The sequence below is a fragment of the Hemibagrus wyckioides genome, linkage group LG13 (genome assembly GCF_019097595.1).
Source record: "Hemibagrus wyckioides isolate EC202008001 linkage group LG13, SWU_Hwy_1.0, whole genome shotgun sequence".
NCBI classification, from domain to species: Eukaryota; Metazoa; Chordata; class Actinopteri; order Siluriformes; family Bagridae; genus Hemibagrus; species Hemibagrus wyckioides.
The window spans coordinates 15322952-15345632 of record NC_080722.1 but is presented as its reverse complement, the minus strand read 5'-3'; the positions used below and the strand labels follow the sequence as shown (position 1 = coordinate 15345632).

At 37.8% G+C, this 22681-nt stretch overlaps 1 protein-coding gene across 1 annotated transcript in view; it reads left to right on the top strand.

Annotated features, from left to right (window-relative positions):
• spata20 (spermatogenesis associated 20) overlaps positions 1 to 22681 on the top strand; it is a 40088-nt gene that overhangs the window by 1766 nt on the left and 15641 nt on the right. The window contains exons 3-14 of the mRNA XM_058406786.1: positions 52 to 116; positions 187 to 341; positions 1486 to 1629; positions 2830 to 3031; positions 3199 to 3329; positions 3439 to 3543; positions 5163 to 5237; positions 5786 to 5998; positions 7223 to 7415; positions 9797 to 9965; positions 20101 to 20309; positions 22276 to 22475. Coding sequence (XP_058262769.1) covers positions 52 to 116; positions 187 to 341; positions 1486 to 1629; positions 2830 to 3031; positions 3199 to 3329; positions 3439 to 3543; positions 5163 to 5237; positions 5786 to 5998; positions 7223 to 7415; positions 9797 to 9965; positions 20101 to 20309; positions 22276 to 22475 — 1861 coding nt within the window. The remainder of the gene's footprint in view (positions 1 to 51; positions 117 to 186; positions 342 to 1485; positions 1630 to 2829; positions 3032 to 3198; positions 3330 to 3438; positions 3544 to 5162; positions 5238 to 5785; positions 5999 to 7222; positions 7416 to 9796; positions 9966 to 20100; positions 20310 to 22275; positions 22476 to 22681) is intronic.

Below are 22681 nucleotides of genomic sequence, written 5' to 3'. Positions count from 1 at the left end.
ATGTGATATTAGCATACAATTTTCTGTATTTCTATATTTTTTACTCTTCAGGTATCCCTGGTGTCAAGAGGCTTTCAGCAAAGCAAAAAGTGAAGACAAACCCATTTTTCTATCAGGTAACACAGCTTACAGCAGGTAGTATGAATCCATTTCTGTAGTCCATTCTCACATTTTGTTTTGTCGCAGTGGGCTACTCGACTTGTCACTGGTGTCACGTCATGGAGAGAGAGTCATTTGAGGATGAGGAGATTGGCAAGATTCTCAGTGACAATTTTGTGTGCATAAAGGTTGACAGGGAGGAGAGACCTGATGTTGACAAAGTCTACATGACATTTGTTCAGGTTTGGTTCACTCAGAAAATAATCTGTCCTGATACTGATATTCGTAAAAAAATGTGCATGTGTTACTATGAAGTGTTACATACAGTATGAGATGAATAGAGGGTTGAATTTTAAGTGTAATATTGTTAAATCACTTAATCTCTGCAATCTTTCATATTTTTCTGAACCTGAACTCCACTTCACAAGAAAAATAGTACAGAAGAGTTTAATGAGGTCATACATTTTTTTGCTTTCTACCCCAGCGCTGTTGAATTCCCCTCTGTGATTGGTCAGAAGGTACTGCTTAGTTATTCCAGCACACCTCAGACTGTAGTGCTGTTCAAACCACATGGTTATATTAATACAGTCTTTCTAGCATATTATTATTTCTATAGCACAAACTAATGTGATTAATCATTGCTTAAAAAATATTATTTTTCAAAAATATTATTATTGTTGATATGGTGAAACTTTATGTGAGATTTGAATGTATTATTTATGGAAGGAGTCTCCAGTGTCAGTGCTTTGTAGCAGTCAGTAGGTTTTGTGTTTCAGTTTCTCTGTAACAATTTGTTCTTCAATAAAATTGAAGAAAGAGAGAGAGGAGAGAGAGAGAGAGTGATGAGGGAATTAACTGTTTAGAACTGCTGTAATGAAAATGATCATGGGAACTGTAAATGGTTAAAAAGTGACATCTTTCTTTAGTTTGATGAAAAGTAAATTAAAGTAAAATTGTCTTTATTTGTCAGATATACATTATTGCACAGTGAAATTCTTTCTTTGCATATCTGGTCCTTGGGGATTGGGGTCAGAGTGCAGGGTCAAGAGCCTAATGGTGGCAGCTTGGCAGTGCTGGGGCTTGAACCTTGATCTTCTGGTCAACGACCCAGAGCCAAAAACATGTAACATGTAATAACATAAAAACATTTAATACAAACATGTAATAAACACTCGCAGGATTTGCTTCCAAAGATAAATAATCAACTAAAGTTAGTATAATAACAGGCTGCATCACATCACACCACATTATGGTTGATTATTTTCCTATAACTGCATGCCTTGTCATGTTTTATTCCTCACATACTGCACGCTGCTATGATGTGTTATGATTCAGTAAAATACACATCACAGATGTCAAGTGCCATTTTTTTCTTTTCCTTATTAGGTAACTAGTGGAGGCGGTGGCTGGCCAATGAGTGTTTGGCTTACTCCAGATCTGAAACCATTTATTGGGGGCACTTACTTCCCTCCACGAGACCTGGGGAGGAGACCTGGATTTAAAACTGTGCTTTTGCGTGTTATGGAGCAGGTACAGGATAAATCTACTAGTGCAAACTACACACTTAGTATGATGGATTTAGTGCCAAGTCAGAGCTTTCTGTTTTTGTTTAATGGTTAGTTAATATAAGGTCAGGAGTTTTTTTTTTTTGCATCCTGTCCATATGCAGAATGAACATGGGGAGGCATTATGATGCAGAATAGATGACATTACAGGGGAAATGCTACACACATATAGTTACACACAGGCTAAATCACATAAGCATAAGAAATAAACAAAAATACAGTGATTCAGAAAAAATGTATAGTATAAAAAATACAAATAACTTCAAACTGCTCTGTTGTTTATTCTATAGTAATACAATCATGCTTGCTGGTGTGTGAAGCTGGTGAGGATATAACTGCAAATTACTGATTATTTTATTATGCATACCCCACATGCAGCATCAGAATAAGCACTATAGCAGATACACACATGTAAATAATTAAAACAAAAGGACTGTTCACAATTGCAATCGGAATCGTGGGTTGTATTGTTTCATGTTTCATACCCAGGGTTAACAATTATTTCTACAAATTCATAATCTCACATTTCACACTGTACATTCATAAACCCTGAATGAACATTCTTATTTGCAGCAACTTGATTTTGATCTTTAGACTTGACCTTTAAGAATTGTGTTTAAAAGAAGTCTGTTCTGCACTTCATCAGGTACTGATATCTTTTACTGCTTTGTGAGCTTTCTGGGCCATTTTCACTTTCGGAAGTTATTTTTTGACCACTTTGTCCTGAACAGACTCTTCTGACCATAACTGTAAAAATAAAACTGTCTCCACTTTGCCTTTTCCCCTCCAAGTGCATTTTACAACTTACAGTTTACACAACACGTGAGGTTTCTGTGACTGTACAAAACCCGTGATATGAGAATGGGTGACTGCTGCAAAGCATCCAGCCGTTTCATGTAAACACAGCATCATCTCACACTGTACACGCTTGCCACTGCAATGTCAGGTTAACGCTGCAAAAGCACTGCTAACTCTGCTTCAGAGCAGAGATTTATAACCCTGAGAAAGAAGTATAAAATGATCCACCACCTGAGGTTAAAAGCGGGGTTTAGAATAGGGGATAAGCACATGGTGAAAAGCCCTAAAGAAAAGCTAGATTTTAAACGAGTATGCACTAGATGGTTTTGTTTGTCTGATGTCTCCTCTACACTTGTACCCGTTTCAGTGGCAGAATAACAGAGAAGCGCTGGAGTCCGGTGGGGAACGGGTGATGGACGCTCTGCAGAAGGCCACAGCCATTTCTGCTCACTCAGAACAAACTCTCCCGCCAGCTCTAGATGTGTCTCGCAGATGTTTTCAACAGCTGGCTCACTCATACGAAGAGGAGTATGGAGGATTCAGTGATACACCCAAGTTCCCCACGCCAGGTAAACAAGACACTGGGAGGATCTGAATGTGAGTAGATACAAATCCCAAGAGCTGTCGTTGATAAACACTGTTTTGGTTTGTAGTGGATTTGCACCAAGTGAATCTGAATCATCCAGCTGTGGCGTTATTTTCACTGCTATTCAGTGGCACTGTTTCTGCTTTCCAGTGAACCTGATGTTCCTGATGTCATACTGGTCTGTAAATCGTGCCTCCTCAGAGGGAGCAGAAGCACTCCAGATGACTCTCCACACCCTTCGAATGATGGCTTTAGGAGGAATTCATGACCACGTGGCTCAGGTAGTTTAAGGCTTTCCCAAACCTGAGGTGATTCATGCGCTAAAACTAGAACATAAAACCGCATCAAGCCCTGTGATCTGTCTTCCTTCTTTTCTTCTGTCGGTCTCAGGGTTTTCACAGGTACTCTACTGACTCGTCTTGGCACGTGCCCCACTTTGAGAAGATGCTGTATGATCAGGCCCAGCTGGCAGTGGCCTATATCACTGCATATCAGGTGGCTCTATGCATTTGTGTGTGTGTGTGGGTGTGTGTATGTCTGATGAACATATGGTATGTTTTTCCATTCTCTAAATACTCCCGTTTCCACCAACGCAAATATTTGAGTTCATTGATCAGCATGGAGATATTTTTTTTTTACACTCTCTCTATTCATGTAAAAAGTGGGAAAGACTCACAAAGAAGAATATTATAGCGCGTGCGTGTTCATTTATTAAGCCTGTTTTCCATTCTCACATAATAATTTATAAAGTTTTATACCAAAGCACTGTTGATTTCTGTATCAGCAGCTCTAACAGTCGTGCAAGTTGCAAGCCTTAGATTCTTGTGCTAATACATAAATTTATGTGACAGCTTGCACAGGGACTTGGATAGCAGGAGCTCCACAGAGTGAATTGAAAATAATTGCTGATGTTTTGCGAGGAGATTTTTATTTTGCATATTTTTGAAGGAACCGTCAGAGGCAGGTCTGTAGCAAAAATGTGGTTTTAGCAGCACAAGAAGTTTTTTATTTTTATTTACTAATTTTAAGACAGAAAAAAAGGATGGTCAGAAAATGTCTGTTTAGATATGGAATAAGACAACTTGTGGAACATCCACAAGGCAAGTTATTTCCTGTGATCATTGACATCATAGCAGCTATGAACAGTTTTTCCTGTGCCAGCCTCTCTTTTTTTTCTTTTTCTTGAAGTTAAAAAAAACTCAACCAAACAAACAACAACAACAAAAAAAGCTTATTAATGAGGAACCGGAAAGAACCACAGAAAACTCTCCTGTGGGACTGACAGTTACAAAGTGCTGACACCTTAGATTCATTCCATAAATATAAAATAAACATCTACTTACAGAACATCACCATTCATAATTCTATGTGGTTCTCTATTAAATAATCCTATTTATTGCCAGTTGTTATTATTACCTTCAGATATTAATAGCTATTTATAGTGTCTGATATACAAATTCCTGTGAACTAGCTGTTACTATAGGAACAATAGAACGATCTTTTATGTTAAGGCAGAACTGATCTCAGAGCCATGTTGTTCTAGAAAATAAATCATGAGGTTCTGATTTGAGAAATCAACAGCGCTATGGTATACCGTAATCATAGTAAATATTTAAATTATTATTTTTTATGTTTTTTGTAATGCTATTGAAATTATATTCTTAATATATTTTTATACTTAATTTAATTGAAGATTTTCAATAAGTCAGTAAGGCATGTCTTATTGTGTATGGTTGTGTAAGTGAGAAATAAAAAAATTTAAAGATGCTATAACAACTGAGAAAAGGACCTGTGTAACCATGTCATGGACATTAAGCATTAAATGTGGTTAAAAAGTTGTTTTTATAAGGAACTCGTTAACTCGTTTTTATAAGGAACTCGTTTTTATACACAACCTCGTTGTTGATTATTGTCCTCTTTCAGCCCTAGCATTTCATTCCTTATTTATCATTTTTGTTAGAATCTTTTAACTTTATGAACTTGTTGTGTTTGTTTCCAAATGCAGTTTTACTGACATAGATAATCTAGTGATTTATAAAGTCTGGCACTCCATGAAAACCATGACTTAGCTCAGCACACAGATGGTCTGGTACTGTTGCTGCTTTTTAACACAGGTGTCTGGCGAGCGCTTATTCGCAGATGTGTCCCGTGATGTGTTGCACTACGTCTCCAGAGACCTTAGCCACCAGGTGCGCCATCCTTCTTCTTATTAGTTTTTACTCTCCATTGCCTTGCTGAGTTACAGTAACCAGATGGAGGAAAAATCTTCATACATGTTGAGGTCATGCCACCTTCATACACTGGTGATGATAAATAGTCCACTGTCAGTGAATGAAAGCCAATTTAAATCCTTTGAATTATGGTTATATATTTCTTGTGATTTATGATCTAGTTATGAGGAACTGATCACCCTAATATACCACAAGTGTATTTGTTTTACATGAGTTCTTGTGGCATAGGTCAGGTTCCACACATTTACACTAAAAGGGTGAGGATATATCGCATGGGTCAGCAAACATTTTTCTCATACTGACTGAATCTGAAGCTCTTAGGATCTGTTTTAATAAGTCATCCTGGGGCGGTCTAGAGCTCTCTGCAGAATTGATCTGTAGTTAATTTATGTGTATGATGTCCTATTCTAGAGTTAAATAAATGACTATAGTTTTGCTGTAGTGTATTCTAATCATCTATTATATAATGAAGAATTTCTTTTATAACACTGTGCTGCCCCCTGCAGTCTGGTGGCTTCTACAGTGCTGAGGATGCAGACTCTCTGCCCACGGCTGAGTCCAGCGAGAAGAGGGAGGGAGCATTCTGTGTGTGGACAGCTGCAGAGATCAGGGAGCTGCTCTCAAACACCGTGGAGGAGGCCACTGGGGGTGCAACACAAGCTGGCATCTTTATGCATCATTACGGTGTTAAAGAGCAAGGAAATGTACAGCCAGAGCAGGTCGAGTATTTAACATTTCTTTATAAAAACACAAGTTCAGCAATGTGCTGTGTGGAGAGAAAAAAATATTTCAGCTTTAAAAGAGGAAGGAAAATAAAATAAATTGAAATAAACGCAAGGGCACAACACTAACACAGACACACACTGATCAGACATAACATTAAAATCACCTGCTTAATATTGCGTAGGTCTCTCTTGTGCTACCAAAACAACTCTAACCCGTTGAGGCATTGATGATCTCTGAAAGTTTCCCTGTGTATCTGACACCAAGATGTTAACAACAGAACTTTTAAGTCCTGTAAGTTATGAGATGGGGCTCCATGAATCGGACTTGTATGTCCACACATCCCACAGATGCTCAATAGGTTTGAGATTTGAGGAATTTGAAGGCTAAGTCAACACCTGTTCAAGTCATTTCCCTCAAACCATTCCTGAACATTTGTTTGCTGCATGGCAGAGCTCATTGTCCTGCTGAAAGAGGCCACTGCCATTTGGGTATACTGTTGCCATGAAGGAGTATACTTAGTTTAGGTAGGTGTTATGGGTCCATGTAACATCTACATGAATGCCAGAGCCCGAACATTGTCCAGAGCATCACACTGCCTCTCCCAGCTTGCCATCATCTCATAATGCATCCTGGTGCCATCTCTTCCCCAGGTAAGCGACAAGTCAGTCCAGCCTGTTAATCTGTTACAGGCTCACCGGTTGCCCTTTCTTAGAACAGTTTTGGTAGGTACTAAGAACTGCATCCTGGGAATGCCCTTTAAGACCACTTGGAGATGCTCAGACCAAATCATCATGATTTGACACTTGTCAGTGTCACTTAGATCCTTATGCTTGCTCATTTTTCTTGCTTCTGACACATCAACATTTAGAACTGACTGTTCACTTGCTGCCTAATGTATCCCACCCCTTTGAGAGGCGCCATAGTAACGAAATAATCAATGTTATTCATGTCAGTGGATTTATTGTATGGCTGATTGTGTGTGTGTATATTACGCCCAAGTATTTATATACTGAAGGAGCTTCATTTATTATATATTTATATTATTTAGTCCTAAATATGGAAGAGTATCTCTGAATACTTTTTTTTTTATGAGTAATATCTGGGAACTTGCGAACCACGTTGTTCTTAAGAATTTTAATATTGTACCAGTGTAGCTTATTATTTGTACGCATCATATGAACTCTGTGTTCCTCTTTTGGTTTTGTGTGTATGTGTAGGATCCTCATGGAGAGCTGCAGGGTCAGAATGTGCTGATTGTGCGTTATTCTGTGCAGCTCACTGCTGCGCACTTTGGCCTGAGTGTGAACAAGCTGAGTGAAGTGCTGGCCAGTGCCAGGGCCAAACTGGCCGATGTGCGCAGAGCACGGCCTCCACCTCACCTGGACACTAAGATGTTGGCCTCATGGAATGGTACGATCCATATGACCTTAAGCATTTTTTTCAATTTAGCCTTTTAACTGAGACTTATGCAGTAATTAGTATAATTAAACATAATGCTACGGGTACAGCATATCATGTCAATCATTTTTCAGAGTTTTTCAGATTTTAGACATATGAAGATAAAAATATCAAGTGTTCGTGTCATGGTTTTCATTTAATCCTGACCGCTGCATGATCAAAAAATGAGCAGAATGCTTTAAGCACCACCTACTTTGCATAAGTTAGAACATATAATGTCACATTGTAAACCATTTTCCCCTCAAATCGTAAACAATTCTAGATAATCTTTATTCAGGAAAATGTTCATTCATTTTACCATTCAGTCAAAAATTACTAATAAATGATTTATTATCAGAAATGTTGATTACTGTTGAATTTCCATCACATATCAAGTGAAATTATTATATAATATGCTTTCAGAGCATTTCTCTTAACAGTGAATTTTAATTCTTTAATTTACATTTTAATTCTAACACACGTTTAATTTAAAGAATAGATTTAAGTTTTATTACGTATGCAAATTGAATGAGAAAAATGCCACATTTACATAAAAAATTGTCCATTTAAAAAAAAAAAATTAGTACAAAAAAATATACTTGTAAGAATATCATCCACTGATGAAGACTGATTGTGATATTTATTGTCGTAAAGAATTACCCAGTTCATTTCATAGTGTCTTATATAAATAATTCAGAGGCATGAATAAAATAGAAATCTGACCCGCTTGCACTACTGATCATGCTTCATAAATGAAAAACTGCATCATTATGTTTCCCAATAGCAGCACTACTGTGTATATTTTTTTTAGACTGACTAATAAGATGCCACATTTTTTTTACAGCACATTCTGTTCTGTGTTCTTGCTGAGGTAATGAAAAGCTATTAAAACCTTTATAGTGTTTCCTAGTCCGTACAGAGCTCTGTGTGTGATTCCAGCTCCTGTAGTGATTAATAAAGTGATTTTTTTAATTGAAGTAAAATGAGACATTGTTTAATCACAGCAGTCCTATGTGCGATACACTCCATGGCTTAGCTAATTCACTAAGACTGTATCTGTACCTCTAAAGAAACTTGTAGTAATCAAGGAAGACATGGCTAACTGATGCGTATATTGTTTTTGTTATATTGATTTTGGTGCCAGTGTTGCAAACATCCCTCGATTGAAAATACTTTAAGCCTTGCATTTAGTATTGTAAGTGTAGAGACCTTTTAAAGAACATGTCTATAGATGAGGTGAAGGTATTTTTTTTTAGAATGAGGTATTTATTAAACTATGAGTCCAAAATTTACATAAGGAGCTGATTTTCTGGGTGTGCCATTCAAAATAAGCTATCACCTGTTTTTAATTCAGTCTGAAGTTACCAGATTTTTCCTGAGTGGACGAGATGAGGTTTTTTTTGTTAGTATCTAGTTCTTCTTCTTCTTCTTCTTCTTCTTCTTCTTCTTTCAGCTTTTCCCCTCAGGGGTCACCACAGCGAATCATCTCTCTCCATCTATCCCTATCTTCTGCATCCTCAACACTTGCACCCACTAGCTTCATATCCTCATTTATTATTCACTGGACTGTGACCCCCATGGCTAGATTGTTAGTATCTAGTTCATTGGCTTTAAATGCAAGCACTTGACTTTAAGCCTGAAAAAAGTTCAGGGATATAAAATGCACACCGGAGAAGGGAATGTTTTTTTTTCTTTTGTTGTTAAATGTTGTATGAGCCTCCTGGTGGCCCAGCGGCAGAATCCCGCGCTCTCATTGCCATGGCCCGGGGTCAATTCCCAGGCAGGGCACTAACCCAGCCACTGAAGAGTGAACTCTTGGTGTTGGTCCCAAGACCAGATTAAATGGGAAGGCTGCGTCAGGAAGGGCATCCGGCGTAAAAATTGTGCCAAGTTGAAACGTGCAATTAAATAATTAAAATAATTATTATTTTTTTTCTTTTAAATATTTTTTGTGTGTGTTACTGTAGTTTCTCCTGTGTAGCCTCATATTGTAACTCCTGTGTAGTAATCAGTCAAGGTCAAGAAATCACAATGAGTCTGTGGGGTGTAAGCTAGTTTTTCACAATGTTAATTAATTATGTTGAGTTGTGGAGTAATAAAATAAAGCCAGTTTATTCATACTCTCTGGTAAAGAAACCGTGTTGAGCAATAAGCAGCACTCATCTGATACAGTTATGGCACATTTTAATTCAACTCATATGTTTATTCGTCTTTTTGTGGATTTTTAGTTACCACTAAGGTTTGAATATCGGTGTGAAATTTGTGTAATTAACCCTCACTGTGCGAGCTTCACTCTGAATATGACTGTGTATAGTGTATGGATGATTGACAGGTAGTTTTACATATTGTTCCAGGGCTGATGCTGTCAGGTTTTGCCCGTGTGGGGGCAGTATTAGGAGACAAGACTCTACTTCAGAGAGCAGAACAGACTGCACAGTTTCTCCGAAAGCACCTGTGGGATGAAGAGGGACAGCACATGTTGCACTCGTGTTACAGAGGCGACAGTATGGAGGTCGAGCAAACGTAAGCAACATTCCTTCAGTCTCCCTCAAGACTAGATTACACACTTACAGAAAAATGTAGACACAAACAAGCATGATATTACTGTGTTCTTTTACACAAAGGAAAGGAAGTACTGTTTCATTTATTCAGTTTGCGTCTCATGGCAGAACAACAGTTTGTTGCATTATAAAAAAAAAAAAAATTAATCTGTTATGGTAGTATGTAGTGAGTGCAGGCTGTAGCACACAAATGTGTTTTCTTTTATGCAAGAAAACTAGCAGACATTCCATACTGTTTCCAATTGCACTCACAATTCACAATTGCCTTGAGTAGAAGTAGAAATAACCCAGATTCAGTAGAAAACAAATGCACATGGGCAGTGACTGAACTTCATCTCTGTGCCTTTAAAGAAATAAAATGTATTTTATTTAATTTGCTATATTTCCCAGACCAGGGCTCATTAATATTATCAGGAAATAGACAACAATGGCCAATTTGATTTGATTTATTTGGCATGGAACAAGCAAATACATTTGCTATACATAATGATGCTGTACACAGAATAAAATAAATAAGGTTTCTTAATTCAAAGCCTAATATTTACATTACATTTACATTTCTGACAGAGTGCTTTGAAGTCTCTATCAATAAATAAATGAACACTGGTTCAATAGGTCACAGACTTCACAGACACCATCAGCCTAAAAGCCTTTTTTAAATCAACATACAACAATACATAAAACAAACAGGGAAAAATAAGTTCTAGTTGAAGTGCTTCAGGAAGTGGTAGGGCTTCATCCATAGTTTGAAGACAGTCAGTGGCTCGGCTATATGTACATCTAGAGGAAGTTCATTCCACCGCATCGGTGCCAGAACAGAGATATATACCTACCTTGTACCCTGAGAGATGCTGGGACCAGTCAAGCAGTACTAGTAGATCGGAGAGAGTGAGGTGTATTATGAGGCGTAATAAGAGCTTTGAGGTAAGAGGGAGCTGGTCCATTATTGGCTTTGTAGGCAAGCCTCAGTGCTTTGAATCTGATGCATGCAGCTACCGGAAGCCACTGGAGGGAGCGTAGCAGTGAGGTGGTGTGGGAGAACCTAGGCAGCACAGCTGCATTTTGGATCATTTGCAGAGGATGAATTGCATTCAAAGGTAGACCTGCCAGAGTACTCCATTCTCAAAATGACCAGAGACTAAACAAACACCTGAGCTGCCTGTGTCGATAAAAACGGCCAATTCCTTCTGATGATGAAGAAACCGACATGAGCATGTGACATTAGTAACATGGGAGGAAAAGGACAGATGATTGTCCATGATTACCCCAATGTTGCAATCACTGGCCGAAGGGGAGATCAGATAGTTGTTCAGAGATATTGTGAGATCCTGGGCTGGGCTAATATTATTTTATAACAAGAGCTGTGATCTCTGCAGAGATTTATTATAAATCTTAAACATTTTTACAACTGGCTGTCCATTTTATTTATATTACAAAATATATACCATGTATTCTGTATTTTGTTCATTTTAGAGTATTAAGAGTTGGGGAATCAGTGGGGAAACAGTGTATCTGGTGAATCAGTGTATCTCACTGTTTCACAAACAACATACATTGAGCACACTGCAGCAGTCGGCCTTGCTTATAATCAGCTTAAAGCACCCTTGAGTAATGTGTGCTTTTTAAGTAGTATTCCACTCTCTGAAGTAAGAATACTGTTTTGACATTATTTAGTATGGCAGTATGAATGCCTAAAAATGGCAATTCCAGATACAGAGTGTTCTTTTCATTGCTTCAACAAACACAAAACCCTTCATAACCTGTAGTTGAAATTCATTTTTGGCAAGCATTCATCTTCTCTCCCAGCTCTTTACACTCACAAGTGCTTAGTGCTTTTTTTTCTCAGGACACTCAAGGAGGACACGGGGCTGTGCAGTTTTAATCATTCAGTTTATCTCAAGGTTTCATGCCAATACATTTTGAATCAGCATACTTTTGTTCTTATTTGAATAACAACAGATAACACTGATTTTAAAGATGTCTTAATCTAATGCATGCTATTAGCTAATTAATTTACATTGTGAGTGTGCAGATTAAACTGATAACTGTTAATACACAGCAGTATTAGTGTACTACTTGTACATGAAACGTCTTGCTGCCCTCAGTGATGAATATTTATTTTTTCATATTCTTGTATTTTGAGCCAGCCATATTCTGGAGGTTATGCCAGTAAACCAATTGATGTTAATGGACACTGGGTGTGTGGTTATGAATAATCAAGAATAGTGGGCATTCTCAGTGAAAATATGTTGTGCTGGAGAGGTAATGGGAACCTCTACTGCAGCCTGTTCAAATATATTGATTTTTAGAATAAAAGGGTGATTTTTAGGCATATAGAAATAGTATAAACATGCATGAGAATAAGACGATATAGTAGCTGCATGCAATTTCTGTTATTTGCAAACAAGGAACGAATGCTGCAAATATAATTGCATGTAGATTTGTACACTACCAGTCAAAAGTTTGGACACACCTTCTAATTCCATGGTCTTTCCTGATGTTTATTTCTTTCTACATTGTAAAACAATGCTGAAGGCGGCCGAAATATACAATAATCTCGTTTGAACAGTTGATATTGAGATATGTCTGCTACTGATGCTCTGTAAAGCTTTCATAACGGCTCTAATCTGAGGTGCTGTTAATTGGTGATTTCTGAGGCTGGTAACTCTAAATGAACTTCTCCTCTGCAGCAGAGGTAAGTTTTGGTCTTGCTTTACTGGGATGGTCTTCATGTGAGCCAGTTTCATCATGGTGCTTGATGGGTTTTGCAAATGCACTTGACAATACTGTTCTTGCAAGAACTATTCCAGAACACCTGACCTTCGTGTCTTAAAATAACAACTGACTGTTTTTTGTTGTCATTACATATGGATTACTTAAGTCCATGTGTGTTATTTCATAGCTTTGAAATCTCCAGTATTGTTCTAGAATGTAGAAAATAAATCCCTAAACAAAAAACATTGAATTAAAAGGTGTGTCCAAACTTTTGACTGGTAGTGTATTTCAAGGTTATAAATTAATTGCAGATAGTAATACTGCATAATCAAATTAAGTGTGTTGTAAATACATTCACTCAGTGTCCACTTTATTAGGAATGCCTTTTCACCTGCACATTTATGCATTGTGTTGCTGCTACCTGATTGGTTGATTGGATAAAGGCATGGATGTGAATATGTAAAGGTGTTCCTAATAAACTGGTAAGTGGGTGTAGATTAAACACACCATACCAGATTTGCCAGGCCTCAGAATGATTAATTATTTTTTATTATGGAATGGGGAGCTAATCAGACAGCTGTGCCTGTTTGTCAGACATTAAATATATAAAGTGCTTTTATTCCTGTGCTGTATTCACTCTGGCCAGTGGCAGAGTGCAATTTGATGTTGATAAGTCAAGTAGCCTTTATTTGTCACATATACATTACTGCACAGCGTAATTCTTTATTTGCATATCCCATCCTTGGAGGTTTGGGGTTAGAGCTAAGGGTCAGCCATGATGCAGCGCCCCTGCGCCCCTGGAGCGGTTGGGGGGGTTGTCTAAAAGCAGGTGCTGTCTGTGTTTTTAGTAGAGATTTCAGAGGTTAATACATGATTTATCTTTACTCTCTTTTTTTGGGTCTGGTACAGAACCAGCTGCCAGTAAAAGTGGATGAATGTCATATCACTAAATTGAGATAAAGTTGTTGAGAATGTGATTATCATGACTCAGATTTCTCAACTTTTTCCACACTTCAGGATGCCTGTTCATTGCACTGACTGGTAGACATTTGCCTCACTCTTCTAGGGTTGGGGGTTTGATCCTTGCCTTTGCTTTGTGTGTGCATGGAGTTTGCATGTTCTTCCTGTGCTTTGGAGCATTCCGCTGGTAACTCCATTTCCCTCCTACGAAGACATGCGATTGGCGGCTTTAAATTTTATGTGTGTGATTGTGCCCTGTAATGAGCTGCTTTGTGACCTGAGACCCTTGGGATAGACTCATGGCTTTCTGTGTAGGATAAGCAGTTCAGAAAATGGATACATTTGATGGATGTCTCTTGACATTATATCGAAAGTGACAACCATGAACCGAGGTCAGATTTATTATACAACATTTTCTATTGCCTGATTTGTTTGGGATTAAAATGAAAGGCGAATGCTTGTTTTAACTGGATTCAATTGAAATCTTCTGCAGAAGGAGTTCTTACTTAAAAAGAATGCCTGGCAATCTCAGACACAAGCTAGTCATTTGAATCATATAAATGGCCAACCCAGAAAATCAAGTTAAGTCTGGATGCAGAGAATGTTCCTCACAAATATTTCAAATTTAATTGATCAATATAACTCTTAATACAGGCCTGGATGTACCATACACTGTTGTATTTACTCTTATTTTGTACATCAAACATTTTCATTTTGCATTATGGAAAAAAACATTATAAGTGTAAATACAGCTAAAAGACTTGCCAAGCTGTTGTGCTCTCAGGGGCCACTACACACACTGCTCTTTGTTTATAAAGCCCAGAAGCTGAAATTTTGGACATCAAGCTGCTCTTAATTTGCCCTGTTCTGCTGCTGGAGAAATTTCCTTCTGTGAATCTGAAAGCAAAGGCAAACCGGGTGATTAAATGACATGAGAGGAGACACTAGAGCTCGTCCGTTGATTGTGTAGCCGCTTCACTTAATTTCTTTCTTGCAAGGAATCGTTTCTTTTCTCTGCTTGTCCTTGTGAATATTTTACGTAGCAAATCAAAATCCAGCTCCCAGAGTCAAATTGGTTATTGTTTGATAGGTAGGTAGCCACTTTTTCATCATAGTTGAAGTCGAATGAAAATCCTGTATGAGAGAAATGACATTAGTGTCCAATTTATGACAGATATAATATGCTGTAATATCTGGATCAGATACAGGGATGGGAGGTTGTATATCATTCTTAACGTATCTGGTCGTTTTATTTAGTACTGAATGTGTTGCATCAGAGGGAATTTAATACCATGCTCCATGGTATTTATTTACATTTACATACTTAACCTCAGACCTTATATACAGATCAAATACATTAATTTTGAATAGCTGGTTATATTTTCTACAGAAGACATTTGTTTTGCATTTTGAGGAAGTTACATCAGAGGCAGGAAGTACTGGACAATCACGGCATAAAATACTTACTTAAGACTGATGGGAAAGGTTTGATGTCATTTTTTCAGAGTTAAGGACCAAGCTCCACTTTGAGCAGGCTACACAAACAGAATGTAAGGGTTTCTATTAGACACAGAGCTCTGCCTGTGAACAGAAGGAAACTGAGGTTCCTTTCTCTGTGCAGTGCGACTAACCTGGCTTGTGAATTTCTTTGATTTACTGTTTGTGGATGACAATTTAATAGCAATCTGAATTTCATTACTGGATGCAAAGGCATGTCTGAGATGACTAGCAGCATCCCCTCATAGGATTTTCATACATCACTATTCATCATAAAAAAAAATAATAATAATAATTAATAAATAATTAATAATAACTATTGGAACGAAAAGACCAGTTTATTCCCCTTTTACTCTAGACTGAAGACGTTTCTGTTTGAGATCAAAAGATGAACATGAGAAGAGAGTTTAGAATTTCAGACTTTGTTAGTCTCACTGCACCGAGAAGGAACCTCAGATTCCTTCTGTTCACAGGCAGAGCACTGTGTCTAATAGAAACCCTTACTTTCTGTTTGTGTAGCCTGCTCAAAGTAGATGTTGTGCCTTAACTGTGAAAAACGACATCAAACCTTTCCCATCAATCTTTAAGTAAGTATTTTATGACGTGATTGTCCAATACTTCCTGCCTCTGGTGATGTAACTTCCACAAAATGCAAAAATTCTGTCTCCTGTAGAAAATATAACCAGTTATTCAAAATTAATGTGTTTGATATAAGGTCTGGGGTTAAGTATGCAAATGAAATTAATTCCATGGAGCATGGTATTATGTTCCCTCTGATGCAACACATTCAGTACTAAATAAATACGTCAAGAATGATATACATCCTCCCATCCCTGTATCTGATCCAGACATTACATCATATTATATCTGCCATAAATTGGACACCAATTGGACATCTTTCTTGATATTTTTTATGTAGGTGTGTTAACTGATATTGAACATAGCACATTTTGTATCAGACCACTCATTTTTAGGCAAGCAAAAATATTGGAACACATGACTGTTTCTTGTTAGCCAGGTATGTCCTGTACGATTGTTCAAACAATAAATAGCTCTGTACATCTCTCTTGGTGTTAGACTTCAGTTACACCTGTGAAGTTGTTATAAAAGGAAAAAGCCAACGTTAAAGTCAGAGAGCTGTGTATGCGAGAAAAGGAGGCCATTTTGATGCTGAGAAAAGAGGGACAACTGATCAACAAATCAACCAAGGAAAACAACAACAGCTGATGACAGAAACATTTTGAGGGCTGTGAAGAAAAACCCAAAACAGCAATCATCGAAAACCTTCACAAAGCAGGGGTGAAAGATGTCAAGCGCAGCATATAAAGTTGCTAATCCCTCTTATTTATAATAAAAAAGCCAGTTTTGAATTTACAAACGTTTTTGAACCAAGATTTATCACTACCAAAGCAATAGAAAACACTGAAGTGTGGAGAGAGAAATAATCTGAACATGATCCCAAACATACAAGCTCATCTGTGAAGCACGTTGTAGGTAGTGTCATGGCTTGGGCTTGCATGGCTGCTTCTGGAACATTCTCACTGACCTTTATTGATTGTGTAACTCATGACGGTAGCAGCAGAAGGAAATCGGAAGTCTACAGAAACAGTCTGTCTGCCAATTTACAGACAATGCATACAGATTAGTCAGGATGGAACTTCATCATGCAGTAAGACAATGATCCAAAACACACTGCCGTCACAACAAAGGACTTCATCAGGGGAGAAGCTGGAAGGTTTTAGACTGGCCAAGTCAATCATCAGACCTTAACCCAACTGAACAGTATTTCACATCCTGAAAAGGAGACTGAAGGGAAAAAAAAGTCCCGAAACAAACAACTGAAAGAATCTTTGGTAAAAGCCTGGAAAAGCATCACAAAAAAAGGAAACCATCAATTTGATGCTGTTTTTGCAAGCAAGAGTTATTTACTTTAATTTCCTTCAAGACTTCTGTGTTCCTATACTCACCTAAAAGCTGATACAAAATGTTCTTATGTTTTATGTTGTTTAACACATCTATATAAATACTAGGAAATAGAAGCTGAAATCCTAAGCTCTTGTCTCATATACATCTTCTAGATATCTCTAACCCAAATGTCTTTGGTGTATATCACAAACAACTTGTCGTTCTAATAGTTTTGGAGGGGTATGTATGACTTGAAACAAGGCATATGGAGGTCACCCCAAGCGCTAGACCTCTGTTTTACTTCCTCATAACAGAGTTTTATCTTCAGTTCTGTCTGTATAATTTCTCCCACACTCAGCTAGCTACAGTGTAACCTCAGTGGACATGCCTGAGAGCTGCAGATGAAAGGTTGCTGAGATGTTCAGTCGAATCAACAAAGTGCTTCAAAGAATGTTATTAGATATCTGGCTTTGTTATTCAAGTGCACTTCTGCAGTTCTTAGATGTCCTTGATGATTTATTTCCAATAATTTCGGCTTTTTAAGAACCAAATGTACCAATGTGAAATGTTTCTTTTGCTATGTTGTTGTTGTCCTTTGGCTGCTCCATGTTTGGGGTTGCAACAATGATTTGGCATAGGTTTTGACATCGGATGCCCTTCCTGACACAACCCTCCTATTTTATCTGGTCTTGGGACCCTGCACTGAAAGTTAACACCTCAGTGGTTGTGCTGGTTCTCTGTCCGGGAATCGAACTTGGGCCACGGTGGTAAAAGCGTGGGATCCTTAGCCGCTGGAGCAGAGAACTTAAATGTTTCTTTTCTTATTATTCTATGTATTAAAACAAAAGACTGAATTTAGTCTATATTCACACTGGCCAGACAATGTTTTGGTAGATTTTTCAGTGAATTGAAGAGGTGACCATCTTTAAGATTTTTTTTTTCTGTATTGTCAGTCTACTAAGGGAGTATATTTTTTTATTATTATTATTATTATTATTATTATTATTATTATTATTATTATTATGTATTTTATTTTAAAGAATATAAAAATAACAAAAAAGTTTCAGTTGTTTATAAGAAGGCTAGTGGAAGGGAGATTTTTCATTAATATTAGTTTCCGAGAACATTAATCCTGTTTTCTGATAGCTACTGTATATCCTAGATTATGCTCAAATAAATTAATTGGTCAACTCCAGAAATAATGTCATCCCTCCAAAAAATGATCTCAAACGCATACAATGATTGATATTTTAAACACACTGTATGACTTAATATATACAATATATTGAAGCATGAAATGTTTTCATTTGACAAGTGTTTTAGTTTAGCAGTGTTTACTTTCAAAATGATTGGCACAGCCACAATTGATATTTGGATTGAACATTCCTTTCCAGAACTTTCTAAGAAGATCTAACCCAGTAATAAAGAAATAATAGACCATGCCTTCATGTAGAGCTTATCACGCTCTTTCATATTCATTCATTGGATTCCCCTCTTTAATTTAGACCACATGTTTTAATAGGCTTCAGATCTGGAGACTGAATATTTCAAAGTGCAATCCCATCTTGTGTTGATTCTGTATGTTTGGGATCATTATCTTGGTTCATCTATGCTGAGTTAGTCTTAACCTTCTGGCAGAGGTAACCAGGTTTGGGCATTCTCAAATTTTTTGGCATTCGTAAAATTCATGATGTGTTTAAACTTGACAAGAGCCACTGAGCCTCTAGCTGAAAATCATAACAAGTATCATAAATCTTATACATGAGTATCAGTTGCTTGTCCTGGTATGGCAATGGTGTGTATTTGATTACATAACTGCAGTGTCATGGTGCATGCTCAAGTTCAGGTTTATACACCAGGAAACATGACATGAGCTATCGAGTCTATCAAGGCTTTGCTTGTTTTCTATTTTTTCATTTTAGGAGTGCCGGTACATCAGCCAGTACAGTACAAGTTAATATGAAGGATTATGCTGAAATGTTAACTGCATTTCAGTTGCAAATATTTTATTCAGTCTTTTAGGGTGCCATTACTTATGGAGCTCCAACATTGATTGTTGTTTATCTTTGAATCAGCAACCAAGTAAAAGAAAAACTAAGCTATGTCTTTTCATTTTTAATGATTTAAAAATGGGTAACAGTTACAGGGTTTATATGTACACTGATCACATCTTAAAGAATTCTATCACACATTACACTTTAACACATTGGGATCAGTGCAGTGCTTGAAATGTAGACGACTGCACAGATGGTCCAGGAGAACAGCATGTACAAGAACAAAGAAGCTGTGAATGATCTTGTGCTTCAAAGCTCTACTTTTTCTTAGCAAAGTTTAATGATTCAGACATTTCTCTTGCTTGCAAGGACTTTTCATTTTCTTTAAAGAAAGCAAAAAAAAAAAAAATCAGTGGGGCAGCAGGAATCTTATAAAACCTAATATCCTTTTGAACCTCATAATCCCAGAACTTTTATTTTCAATTTGTGTTTTTATAAAACTACTCAATTTATGCCTAAAGATACACTTTCTTGCCACTGGATCTGTAACTCCTAGACTTTAGGAGCCATGCTGTTATGTAAAGGACACTGTAGTCCACAAGAAACACTAACCAAAATCTTTCATATTTGCATTCAGATTTAAACCTGAACTGGGTACGGACTAAACTGGAAGGGTATTTTTATTATTACTTCTTCCCAGGACATTCTGAAAAACACTGGAAAAGAAATCACAAGTAGAAATGTCAGCTCTCTGTACATCCACTCCAGAAATGAAGAGTTCAGAAATGGTCAACAAGAGATGTGAGAGACATGAGTTAAAGAATCTGATCTTTGTTTCAGAAGATTTATACCTGGCTGCTCACTCACAGTCGCTTGAGTACACATATCTCACTTTTTTTGTTGTGTCCTGTAGCGACCTTCTAAAAATGTGGTCATCTTATTGCTGACGATAGACACTTCTTGTTAACTGTTAAATTCTGTATGTTTATAACCTACTGGTAAAATTTTCCCTGTCCTTCTCATTAGTGCCTCACCCATTGCTGGGTTCCTGGATGATTATGCTTTCGTTGTGAGTGGTCTCCTGGACTTGTTTGAAGCTACACACACTGTTCGGTGGCTTCAGTGGGCTGAGGAGCTACAGCACAGGCAGGACCAGCTCTTCTGGGATGCCCAGGGAAGTGGCTACTTTTGTAGTGACCCTTCAGACCCCACCATACTGCTGTCCCTCAAACAGGGTGAGACAATACACAGTTTTTCTTATACTGCTGTCCCTCAAACAGACACACTTTTACTTATATACAGTTCACCATACATGCAGCAGAATGGAGATGGTATAGAGTGGAACAAACAGAGATGACTGTTGGTGATCATTAAAAGGTTCGCTTTAACTCAGGAGCCCTGTTCTGAATTGTTATGAGCATTTATAATTCATCCGTTCTAGTTGTAATTTGCAGTATTGCAGTGGGATTCCTAGATTCACATCACATTTTTAATTACATTTTTCTTGAGGATATGAGATTCATCTTTCAATAGTGACGTATGCTGTCTACGTAATAATTTTGCGATTAAAACCTGAGACTTTTAGTGATGACATTTCTCACATGATGTGTTAGCTGTATTATGGATGGATGGACTGTGGTCTTTCAGTTGGCCTGATAGCTGCAGGAGTGTGTGGGAGTATGAGGGAGTGAGTCATTTGGACTGGGTGATGCAGATCTCCTGCTGTCACTCAGTGTTCAGCATCACTCCACTGCATAGCACTCCCATCATGCCACTGCTGATAGCACGCTATCAAAGTCATAGGAACCCTTCAGTACTTGGCTAGCACCTTTTTTAATGTCCCCCTTTCTCACTTCTTTTTTTCAGGGAGCTCTCTCTTACTTTCATCTTTCTGTCATATTGAATTTGTTTTAATTGGTCCTATTTCTTGTACGTTTTATAAAATTTGGGGGGAGTCTAGGTCTGATATCCTGAATGACTCATATTTTCATATTTTGTCATGAGGAATTGGACAAACACGCTGGCACTAACACACAGACATGCCACGGTGCTTTGGCCTGCGACTAATGGTACTGTGAAAATGACACCGACACCAGCCAGATATGGATGAAGGGTGGGGGTGGTTTCTGATGCTTTTGTTGCTGGCAGTGATGAATTAAACGGGACATAAGACGGATTTGTCACCTTTTCTGAGTGACTGCACCATTATGTAGTGATCCCAGCATGTAAAGTTCCATTAGGGGCTGTGTGGAGCTGGAGTGTGGCAGGACATTGTTCCTCCACCACATTGTCACTGGAAGATGGATTACTTCACTGAGCTCATGCCAGTCTTTATTTTACGCGCTGTCCCAAACCTAATCATGTAGAATCCTCTGTTCTCCTTACTAGCAACATAACTTCAACTCAGATACAGTTTTGTATTATTCTTGGGTATGGGCAATATCTTGGTGGAGGGTTTGTATGTTTGTTAAAGTTCATGTGTACTAGTCATTCTCCTTACAAAGATATAGTTGTTTATAAGTGCACTATAAATGCATTTAGTGCATATAGTATGCTAAACAAATGCCTAAAGTTTGCTATTTTATATACTCTTCATGTGTTTTGGACAAAAAGTAACTATAAATGTTTGTACACTTACTACTGTAGCAGTTACTACTGTTTCTTTTGAATTAGTCAAATTATTTGTCGATACACTCTCCAGATTCGTATTCCTTGAAAATAAGCTACATATTGACTTTAAAATTTACGTAAAATAGTAGCAGAAAACTACTTGTATGTATACTTTGATGCTAGTATTTCTAAAGTAAACTAAATATACTATACACTTACACAATTAGAGTGAAACAAATGGCTGCATTATGTGCTGTGTTATATGTCAGTTATCACCCCAGTTCCAGGTCCTTACATCTGTCTGCATGAGGTCAGAACACACACACATACACACAAACACCCACACCATCACCCAAAGGAGATAAAACCATTCTCATGACTGGTCACACACTTCACCTGCAATATCAAGCACTTTAAGCCCTGTGCAACCTGATAAATAGGCAAAGGTCAAATAGATAATTTGAATAATGCATTAGTTCAATGACACTTCTTTTCCCGAAACGGGCCATTTATATCAGGCTGCGAAAATAGCCCGGTTGCTGGTTGGCCTTCGTCATGTTTACCGTGTGTTTATCATCTTTTCCTGTTCAGATCAGGATGGTGCAGAACCCAGCGCAAACTCCATCTCTGCACTGAACCTGCTACGCCTTTCCAACCTGACAGGCAACAAAGAGTGGATGCAGCACTCTCAGCAACTGCTGACCGCCTTCTCGGATAGGCTAATGAAAGTGCCAATTGCCCTGCCTGATATGGTCCGTGGCCTCATGGCACATCACTACACATTTAAACAGGTAATCGGTGCTGGAGCTGGTGTTGGCTGTATACAGCATCACAAGTTTATTACCCACAAAGCAATAAAGACTGTTCAAATACATAAGATGCATTTAAAACTGTTGCATTTTAACCAAAAAGGTGAAGTTGCTGTCCCTGCTTCTATCCTGAAATTACTATTAGTGTGAACAGTGATGCTTTGCTTTTGTCAGAGTTCTCTGGTTTC